This window comes from Stegostoma tigrinum, chromosome 3 (genome assembly GCF_030684315.1).
Source record: "Stegostoma tigrinum isolate sSteTig4 chromosome 3, sSteTig4.hap1, whole genome shotgun sequence".
Classification (NCBI taxonomy): Eukaryota; Metazoa; Chordata; class Chondrichthyes; order Orectolobiformes; family Stegostomatidae; genus Stegostoma; species Stegostoma tigrinum.
In genome coordinates this window covers 114574621-114586076 of record NC_081356.1, presented here as the reverse complement: position 1 = coordinate 114586076, position 11456 = coordinate 114574621, and the positions used below count along the sequence as shown (strand labels likewise).

General features: G+C 42.6%; 1 protein-coding gene across 2 annotated transcripts in view; it reads left to right on the top strand.

Annotated features, from left to right (window-relative positions):
• The first annotated feature begins 1304 nt into the window (after positions 1-1304).
• LOC125451022 (storkhead-box protein 2-like) overlaps positions 1305-11456 on the top strand; it is a 292747-nt gene continuing 282595 nt past the window's right edge. The window contains exon 1 of one of the 2 annotated variants that reach the window (XM_048527666.2): positions 1305-1980. In XM_048527666.2, the coding sequence (XP_048383623.1) occupies positions 1644-1980 (337 nt within the window). In that variant the 5' untranslated portion in view covers positions 1305-1643. The remainder of the gene's footprint in view (positions 1981-11456) is intronic. The other variant, XM_048527668.2, reaches the window with a different exon arrangement.

The following is an 11456-nucleotide window of genomic DNA, read 5'->3' as shown; positions in this document are numbered from 1 at the left end:
CAGGAATGGTGTGGAATGGTCTTCAGAGGGTCAGTGTCAACTTGAGGGACTCAAGGGCTTGCTTCCATACTCTACGGATTCTTTGATGTAATTTCTTCCACAATCCCATGAGCTAGGTGAGAATGACGGATGGAGAAGGGAAAGAACAGGGAAGCTTGATTTCCACCATAGCTGCCAACAAGCAAATTGCAATGGATCACCAAATTCTTCCTGCATACCAGTTTCAAAAAAAGGCAGAAAAGTAACCCAGAAGTTCAAAGCAAAATGCTGTGGATGCTGGAAATCTGAAACAAATGCAGAAATTGCTGGAGAAACTGAGGTCTGGCAGAATACGTGGAAAGAGAAACAGAACGAATGTTTCTAGAGGGTATGACCCTTCATAACTTCAGGACAGGGCTAATACTTATACATGAGCAAATGTCAATTGAAAAACATTGCCCGGTCATTGATTCTTCCTGTATGCTAGTCACTACACTTAAAAACGTAAGATCTTAATTGGCTGTCAAGGGCTTTGGGATGATCCCACCGGCAAGTTGATTATTTTATTGCACCACATCATTTAACAGTCCTGCAGCCAGTTTTTTGTGGAACTGCAGAGATCTTTGTCAGGGTCAGGTAACCAGTGTGTTGCAGCTATCATGGCCAGTGATGTTGAACATGGAATAAAATCCAAAAGAACTGCGGATGCTGTAAATCAGAAACAAAAACAGAAGTTGCTGAAAAAGCTCAGGAGGTCTGGCAGGATCTGTGCAGAGAAATCAGTCAGCCTTTCGCGTCAGATGACCTTTCCTCAGAACTGAACCACAAAACCCTGTTGGGAGGAAGGGTCACCGGACCCGAAACGTTAAATCTGATTTCTCCTCACAGATGCTCCCAAACCTGCTGAGCTTTTCCGGCCACTTCTGTTGATAATTGAATATGGACATCAATCTCTGCCCCCTCCCAGGGCTCCTGCCAGCTACACACCAACCCCTACTCGCCGGATCCAGTGTGAGCCGGGACCGCGCGAGACAGCATGCACTGTCGGGAACGCGTGGTCTAAGCTGGCATGTGCTGGGAACGCGCAGGCCGGGTTGCGTGAGCCGGGAACGCGCGAGTGACCTTGTGTGAGCCGGGGCGCGCCTGGCCGGGTAGTGTGAACCGGGTGCGCGCTGGAACGTGCGTAAGACCGGGGTGAGCCGGGTCACGCGCCGGTTGTGTGGGGGGTGGGCGGGGGGAGGGGGGGGCGAGGAGTCGGACGCGCGCGAGTGGAGCGCGCTGCAGGTGTTGGAGCCGTCCTGCGGGAGGCAGAGTCGCAGCTTCACTGCAGGGTCTGGGAGTGGGAGCGGGCTTAAAGGAACAGGGTGTTCCCAATAGCAAAGGACAGGTTTCGGGAGCTCAAGGCAGGTGGAGGTGCGTGTGGAGGGGGCCGGACTAAATCCTCAAGCCCCTCCACCCCCCCCCCTCACAGTAAGGCCCTCCCTCCCCTAACCCTGACCTCACCCCCTCCGCCGTCACAGCACTCTATACCCTCAGTCCGAAGAAATGCAAAGCATCGTTACCTGCGGGTATTTTTTCCAGAGGCTGAGAGTAACACTCTGCGGATAGTTTTGTCAGTTTGTTGGGTCCCGAGTTGCAAGAGTGTCAGATCCTTAACCTCGGACATGCCACCGGGAATGGAGAAGTTTCTGCAGATCGCACCTCACTCTCTGGCTGTGGTGCTGGCTCGGACCGGCGCGGCCAGGGCGACAGTGGCGGCCACTGACAATATTCAGCACCATCACACCGGCTACGAGATCTTCGCCGACTTTAAAGCCGAGAACATGCAGCACTTCTGGAACAAGAGAGTGACAGACGCCATCTCGGAAGTTTTCTTCCTCGGCTGGATCGACGAACACGTCCTGCTGATCCAGGGCAAGGAGTCCCACTTGGAAGTCTTGAGGGAAGCCTGGATGAGGAGATCCCTTAAACCTCCCCGAGGCTTCAGTATAAAATATCTGGGTGAGTGCGACCACCTTCATTCAGCGTAACACGTTTTGGTTTTGAACAAGTATTTCTGGGGAACACTGCACCACCCCGATGTAGTGAGCTGCTTTAACGAAACGCAAAATACTGTGTGGAGAGTGGAAATCGTGTGTACAATCTGAATGCAAATAGTTCATTGTCAGATCTTGCCCCGGGATTTGAACCCCAAATCTCTCTAGTTGCTTCTCCAATACCACAGGCACTTGATTATCGTCCCTTTCGAAACTACCAACTCTAGTTGACAGTGATGAACTTTTCATCACAGAAATATTTGGGCAGTTTCCAAAAGGACATAATAATAGGGCAAACGCATTTGCGCGGATTCATGTAGCACATTGTTTTAGAAATCGTCCTAACTTTGTTTGATGCCTTTAACAGACGCGTCAGTAAAGTTTTCTTTTTAAAATGCCCTCACAAAAGATGGACTAGACATTGCAAATACTTGGATGATAGTGACATCCAATCCAGCTTGCAGAATAAAAAGCATGTAATCCCGATTTATTGTTTTTGAACTCTGACATAACAGCGCAAACCTTAATATCTCACCCTACTATTTAAACTAGTTATCTTTCAATATTTACAGAAACGGCTCACTGTACAGGCAGCATTTCTCTGGTAGAACGGAGGTATTGCAAATCCATTCTGGCCGAACAGAGCAGACCCTGAGCGAAAGCGTCGGTGTTTGCGAAGCCTGTTTACCCAGATCAGATGATCTACGAAAGATATAACTCTTGGCTGCTGGTTGGAATGCTGCCATGCAACCGGACTATTGAATAGCTTCTCTTTAGACACACAATTATGTCATTAATGCGCTCCGATCTAATGAAGAATAATTTGAGAATATTCATCTACTTCGATATCGTATTAGTTGGGAAAGAATACATAATTTGTCGATTGTTGATTAGCTAAAAGGTTTTAATAAGTCATGCGATGATTCCCATTGCGTTTTAAAATATACAACCACGAACTGATTGCAATAATGATATTGTATATATCTATTTTATATTTAATAATGCCATACTTAGCAGCTAGGTGAGTAAATGGGTGATACTTTGTATCTTCATAATCTTCGAAAAACAATTCCAATAATGCATATAAACCAGCATGCTGACACACATCGCCAGCTCTTCGTTCTTGTGTTTCATGCCCATGGAGGTCACCATATGCTCTGTCAATTACAAGAAAAACACTACAAAATTCAACAGTTTGCACAAAAATCTTATTTCGTAAAGCATAGGAACAGGCTATAGTAGAGTCTCAAAATTTTGATTGGAGCCAGTTTGGAGTGCACCTGACCACTTCTGTTTTAAAGTATGGTAGTGTGTTGGTTTTTCAAAAGCAGACAATATATAGGAAACCCAACATCAAAGGTGTAGCTATGTATGGTCTCCGATTTGTTTCCGCACTGATTGTTATACCAATTAGCCTGTGTTAACTACAGTCACCATTTGAGATCCACTTGCTGGCGATGTAAGCATTGTGATTGTAATAGTATAGGATTGAGGACAGTGGAAGTACAAACATTGAATCCTTTTAAGCCAGAATAAACATGATCAATATAATTTTATTATGGCAAGTCTGTGGCAAGTTATGTATTGTAATGAACAGACTTTGAAATTGAGGTCAGTTTTCCGAAACGGGATAGATATTCAGGGGTTTTCAGGAAGTTTCCATGATTGTTGGATCCGTGTCACCAAATTCCAATATTGGTCTAAGGTCACCAAAGAACAATTTTCTCGTATTGCTTTATTTTTGAACTAATTAAGTGTTTTGCCATGCTAATGATTTTATTCTTTCAGCAGCTAATACTACTTTCATAAATTTCAGCAAAATTAATTTTCATATAGATAGGTTTGAAAAACATTAATATATAAAATAAAGGCCTACTATAAAAACATATATTTCAGTCATTCATTAGAATATTCATCGTGCAAAATACTGGAAAAGTGGAGTTTGGAGAGGCATTTGGGACAAAAGCATCTTTTTCTATCAAAGTGCAGAGCTGTTGATTTTGACAGCTGGTAGTTGTGTTCTATCATTGCTGATCTTCATAGTCGCTGTTTATTAAAACAAGGCAATGGTCAGATGTTCTTTAGGATGCAGTATCCTCTAATGGTTTTACAATCAAGGTTTTAATATTGCAAGTAGCCAACAAAATTAAGCCCTAGTTCCCACTAAATTGCTGACCAGTCAACTATCTCCTCTATGTTAGCCTGTATTTTTGACGATTCTATCTCTTCAGCTGCTAGTTCCACTGTCTTGAAATCAGCTGTCATCACCCTTTCCTCAAAAATGTGTTTGGTTCTCATTTGCCCTGGAACGCAGTTGGAGATGGGAAATTTGCTAAAGCTGGCCTTATTATTGATGTCCAAATCCTGTGAAAGAATAATATTTTAAAAAATCTTTAACCCTACCCTCCTCACCACTCATATTCAAACATTTTTCCTTTCCAAAGTCATTGAACATGGATACCTTAGAGTCTTACAGCATGGAAACAGACCCTTCAGTCCAACCAGTCCATGCCTACCATGTTTCCAAACTAAACTAGTCCCACCTGGCAGCACTTGACTCATATCTCTCCAAACCTTTCTTATTCATGAAGTTATCTAAATATGTTTTAAACATTTTAACTGTAATTGCATTCACCAATTTCTCTGGCAGTTCCTTCCACACGCAAACCATTTTCCGTGTTAAAAAATAGTTGCCATTCATAACCCTTTTTAAGTCTTTCCCCTCACCATAAAAATAGGCCCCCTCGTTTTGAACTCCTTTAATGACTGTCAGGTTTCAATCTCTGCCATGTAGCAAAAACAGCTCTTAAGAAAGTTGCAGACGATATCCAATGTGATGAAACAAAGAAAACATTCCTTCCTCAACCTGTTTGCTGCTTTTGACACATTTAACTAAAACCTCAGCTTCCAAATCTTCTCTGTTGCTTGAAACTGCTGTCACCTGATTTTTGTTTCCACACCTGATCACAACCAGAAATTCAATTTCAGTGGCTTTCCTTCCTGTTTCAGTCCTGTCATCTCAAGTGTCTCAAAGATCTATCCATTGTCCCCAACTCTCATCTTCACTCTGTTTCTTGACAATATCATCTGAAGTCGAACTATCCCTTACTGTATTTCTCTTTGCTATTCCATTAATGATTGGCAACTTCCTCGTAAATCTTTTCTGAACCCTTGCAAGTTTCACTACATCCTTGCTGTAGCAGGGAGACCAGAATTGTACCCTGTATTCCAAAAATGGCTTAAACAATGTCATGTACAGGCTCAACATGATCTCCCAACTCTTGTACTCAGTGCGCTGACCAGACAACACATTTAAGGGTATTTTCAATGTGAAGATGGGATTTTGTCTTCAAAAGAAGTATGTAGTAGTCACACAGGTGCATCTGAAGCAGGTAGTTAGGGGAGGATGAGGTCATATACCTAGTTCCCACACATTTTGCCTGAAACCCTATCTGTCAGGCAAGGGCAGCGAGTGTGTATGGGTAGGAGTGTTGCTGCTGGTGGAGGGCTATGTGGTAGTCAGCAGGAGCTTTCCTTGTCCATTTTTACCTGATTCCATGAGATTTTATGGTGTCAATGTTTCAGTGCAGTTCTATCCTGACTATGTATGACTGTACTGCCACCTCTGCTGGATCTGTCCTGCTGGTGGGGCATTGTGTGTAAGGTTTTTGTGACTATGATAATATTAGACTGTTGCTTGAGTGGGCTGTGAGACAGCTCCCCCAGTCTTGTCAGTAGCCTCCTGATAGTAGTAAGGAGGACTCTGCTGTGTCAATAGGGCAGGGTTTGTCATTGTTGTTTCTGGTCCCTTCATTGATTGCTCACTCTTTCAGAGGGCAGTTAAGAGTAAACCACATTGCTATGGGTTTGGAGTCACAATGAGGCCAGACCAATAAGGATGGCTCTTTCTTTCCCTAAACAGCATTTAAAAACCAGATGGATTTTTACAGCATTCAACAATAGTTTTATGTCATCATTAGACTTTTAGTTTCAGATTTTTATTGAATTCAGATTCAGGTCCACAGTTCCCTGAAAGTGGCAACACAGTTACATAAAGTGGTCAAGAAGGCATATGGCATGCTTGCTTTCGTCGGTTGGGCAGAGAGCATAAAAATTGGCAAGTCATGTTGCAGCTATGAAGAGCTTTAATTAGGCCACATTTAGAATATTGCACATAGTCCTGGCTGCCACACTACCCGAAGGATGTGGAGACTGTGGAAAATGTACAGAAAAGGTTTACCAGAATGTTGCCTGGTTTGCAGGGTATAAGCTATGTGGAGAGATTGGACAAATTTGGCTTGTTTTCACTTGAATGTTGGAGGCTGAGGGGTGACCTGATAGAAGTTTTACAAAATTATGAGAGACATGCATCGAATGAATAGTTGGAATATTTTTCCCAGGGTAGTAATGCCAATTACGAAAAGCTATAGATTAAAGGTAAAAAGAAGAAGTTTAAAGGAGATGTGAGAGGCAGCTTTGTTTTTACACAGAGGGTGCTAAGTGCAAGAGCAATGTTTAAGAAGCATCATGACAGATCCATGTATAATCATGGATTACAGGAATACAGACCACATAAAGGCAAAAGTTTTTCAGTTTAGAAAGGCATCATTTGTTGACAGAGGCTTGGTGGACCGAAAGGCCCGCTCCTGACCTGTACTGTTCTTTATGCTACTCTGGTGGGATTGAAATCTAGGTGTCTTGAACATTACCTGGGTCACTGGATTATTAGTCTAGCAACAATACCACTCACCTATCTCTTCCCAGCAATGATTAAATCTTGAACTTTAGAAGCTCACCCATTTAATATGAGATGGCTTTGTTAATCTTAAATTTTTACTGCCTGCATTTATAAAATTCAGGTGAATGAAATTTTGTTTTTTCTTCGTTGTTCCTGACTGATATTACACTTTCTCCAGTTTGTGAAAAGTAGCTTTAAAATATTTACTGACATGAATGGGAATGTATTACCATCCGGTTGAAGGAATTTGATCATGCTTTGTTTCTGTCCAAGATTCTGTTTCATGCAAATAATCCACATGACACTGATAGGAGCTCTTAACATATGCGCGCCACAAGCTCTGAGGCAGTAATAACACCTGTAGACGAGAGGCTTAGCCCCTTTAGATATGCTTCTTCTTGCCTTTGGAGGTGGCCTAATCCAGTGAACTCTGAGGCCTGCTACTGACAGCAATGGAGCTTGCAAAATGTTAATGGTTAGTAATATTGGAACCTCCATCCTGCTCAACAACTCTTCCCACTGTCCATTTTCACTCCGGGGTTACACCAGTTGAAGTATCAAAATAAGTTCACAGCAGAAACAAGTTTGGGAAGCACTGTAATAAAGTGAATTGGCTCTGTTCTTACCCAGAAATATTTTGAACTCAACTTTGGGCCATTATTTTACAAAACTCTTGCAACCCATACATTGCAAATTTCTCAAACCTCATTATTTTAGTTCTTGAGGTATTGGGCATAGACTCAGTACTTGTTATAGCGATTGGCCAACACAAGATATTCTTTCCATTGGTACTTTATTGCAATCTCCCAATATTTGGGAAACCTGGTGACTATATTTTTCCTGAATATTGCAGTGGTATTTCACATTATGTATCAGTGGATAAATTTCATTTTAGAGAAAAGTTTATTATGAAGTGATAACTAGATACTCAAGTTTCTTTACATGTCAACGGAATTGATGCTTCTAGCTCAGGAAAGTTGAGAAAATGGGCATACATCCTCTGGTCTTGGAAATTATAACAGCTGAAGTGCAGGCCTCAAAGATGCCGGAGTTTTTGTATAGCATTTTTTATCACCAGCTTGTGTTTAACAATAATAACATCACTTGATAAGAAGTAGTGAACATAACTACTGATTTTTTTTTCTTCCTTCCAATATACTTTCAATTAGACCATCTGGCTTCTTTCTCTTTCTGTCTGGGTATCGCCATCAATTTCCATTAGTTTGACTCAGGTCTTTCAACATCTGTTTGTATCAACCTTGAGCTTTGACCTTGACTACCAGATCCACTTAGTGTTTGAGACTATGACATTGATTTGTCTTAATGGAAGACCCTGGGACTCTGGTTTTCTAGTGGAATCTGTCATACTGTGAAACTTTCAGCTTGTGACTCTTGCTTCTGATTTCCAGTTTGGAGTGTTGAAGGAATTTGATCATGCTTTGTTTCTGTCCAAGATTCTGTTTCATGCAAATAATCCACATGACACTGATAGGAGCTCTCAACATATGGGTGCCACAAGCTCTGAGGCAGTAATAACACCTGTGGAGGAGAGACTTAGTCCCTTTAGATATGGTTTTTCTTGCCTTTGGAGGTGGCCTAATCCAGTGAACTCTGAGGCCTGCTACTGACACTAATAGAACTTGCAAAATGTTAATGGTTAGTAATATTGGAACCTCCATCCTGCTCAACAACTCTTCCCACTGTCCATTTTCACTCTGGGGTTACACCAGTTGAAGTATCAAAATAAGTTCACAGCAGAAACAAGTTTGGGAAGCACTGTAATAAAGTGAATTGGCTCTGTTCTTACCCAGAAATATTTTGAACTCAAACTTTGGGCCATTATTTTACAAAACTCTTGCAACCCATACATTGCAATTTTCTCAAACCTCATTATTTTAGTTCTTGAGGTATTGGGCATAGACTCAGTACTTGTTATGCTTCACAACTTTTCACCAACTCTTCAATATTTCTAACTGTCTTTTTACTTACTGCTTTGGAGTGAGCATAAAGCAAAGGCCTAGCCTTACAAAATGTTTGCTGCTTAGTGTCTTTTATTTTGAGTTTGACCTATTGATTCTAATTTGAACATTTGGTTGTCTTTGCTCAAATACCACCTATGCTGCCTTGGCTCTTTCTTGGCACAGGTCAGACATACCCTAAGATATAAGGTATGTGATTTATATATCTGAATATAATTTAAGTTAGAATTTGAATTTTGAATTAGAGCCACATGGGTTTGATCTGCGAGTGACACCAGGACAATGCTTAATGGGACAGATTTTGAGCTGATTTGGCAGCTCAAAATTGGATCCCCTCTAGTTGGACTCCCTGGCCAGGTAAAAATATCATGCCTGCATCCTAGTTTGTCCTGCCCTGTGTGAATTTGGTACTTTTCAATGAGATGCCCTCTCATTCATTTGCTTTCCAGTGAATACAAGCCCATTGATCCATGCTCTCGTCAGATGATAACCCAGCCATCCCATAAACTAATGTGATGAGCCTTGCTGCCTCTCAGTTTTGCAAGTACATACTTTTTGGGGTAAGGAGACCAAAATAGCACACAGTACTCCAGGTGTGGTCTCACCAAGGCTTGTACAAGGCCAAAAAAAATCCGTGTTCCTATACTCAAACTCTTTTGCAATAAAGATGTCATACCATTCAATATACCATGTTCTGAAACTAGAAAAGGTTCAGAAAAGATTTACGTGGATGTTGCTGGAGTTGGAGGGGTTGAACGATTGGGAGAGGTTGAATAGGCTGGGGCTATTTTCCCTGGAGCGTTGGAAGCCAAAGGATGACCTCATAGATGTTTAAAAGAACATGAAGGGCATGGATAGGGTAAATAGGCAAGGTTTTCTTCCTGGAGTAGGGGAGTCCAAAACTAGAGAGCACAGGTTTAAGATAAGGGGGGGAAAATATAAAGGGCAACTTTTTCATGCAGAGGATGATACGTATGTGGAATGAACTGCTAGAGGAAGTGGTGGAGGCTGGTACGATTACAACATCTAAAAGGCATCTGGATGAGTATATAAATAGGAAGGGCTTGGAGGGATATAGGACAAATGTTGGCAAATGGGATTAGATTTATGTAAGATATCTGGTCAGCATGGATGAGTTGGACCCAAGAGTCTGTTTCCATGATGACTATCTCTCTGACTCCATGACTATGACAATCGCCTTCCGGACTGCTGAGCCTGCTGGCTTGCTTTCAGTGACCAATGTACAAATGCGCTCAGGTCTCTTTATGCATTAATATTTCCCACCCTGCTGCTTTTTAAATAATGTTTTGCCATTCTCTTTTTGCAACTGAAATGGATGACTTCACACTCTCCACGTTATGCTGCACTCCATGAGGTTGACCGTTCATTCAACCTGTCAAATTCATCCTGAAACCTCATTACATCTTCCTCACTACTCGCACCTAGTTTTGACATAACCCATTGAAACTTTCTTTGACAGCAATGCATAATTTCATGTTTTTTACCTGTTAACCTGCTCTGACAGTGCATAATCCAATTTTCCTATGTCATTTCATTTGCTCTGCCACCTTCTGAAATGATATAAAGCACGGCTGCTCATCCTCTTCCTCAAATGTTGGTAGATCCTGTACAAATCTGACTGCACTTTAGATTGTGGCTCAGATTTACCTCATTAGAGCTATTTGCAATCAAAGTCTCTGCATCTATTTAAGGCTTTTCTTATTTCCTTCACTTTATCCTTTTCTCTCTCCTGAATCTGTTGTTCTAACCTTTTGAATTCTCTTCCTCTTTTTCGTCAAGTTTAATTCTTTAAGTTTCTTCTCCCTTTTTGTTTCCAACAGCTTTAGATCTTTGATGATAAAATGTGAGGCTGGATGAACACAGCAGGCCAAGCAGCATCTCAGGAGCACAAAAGCTGACGTTTCGGGCCTAGACCCTTCATCAGAGAGGGGGATGGGGAAAGGGAACTGGAATAAATAGGGAGAGAGGGGGAGGCGGACCGAAGATGGAGAGAAAAGAAGATAGGTGGAGAGAGTATTGGTGGGGAGGTAGGGAGGGGATAGGTCAGTCCAGGGAAGACGGACAGGTCAAGGAGGTGGGATGAGGTTAGTAGGTAGATGGGGGTGCGGCTTGAGGTGGAAGAAGGGATGGGTGAGAGGAAGAACCGGTTAGGGAGGCAGAGACAGGTTGGACTGGTTTTGGGATGCAGTGGGTGGGGTGGAAGAGCTGGGCTGGTTGTGTGGTGCAGTGGGGGGAGGGGACGAACTGGGCTGGTTTAGGGATGCTGTAGGGGAAGGGGAGATTTTGAAACTGGTGAAGTCCACATTGATACCATTAGGATTGATACCCCAAGCGCACCCCCATTTACCTACTAACCTCATCCCACCTCCTTGACCTGTCCGTCTTCCCTGGACTGACCTATCCCCTCCCTACCTCCCCACCTATACTCTCTCCACCTATCTTCTTTTCTCTCCATCTTCGGTCCGCCTCCCCCTCTCTCCCTATTTATTCCAGCTCCCTCTCCCCATCCCCCTCTCTGATGAAGGGTCTAGGCCCGAAACGTCAGCTTTTGTGCTCCTGAGATGCTGCTTGGCCTGCTGTGTTCATCCAGCCTCACATTTTATCATCTTGGAATTCTCCAGCATCTGCAGTTCCCATTATCTCTGATACAGCTTTAGATCTTTCTCATGTTCAAGCTCCAGTAGCTGCAGATTCGTTCTCACT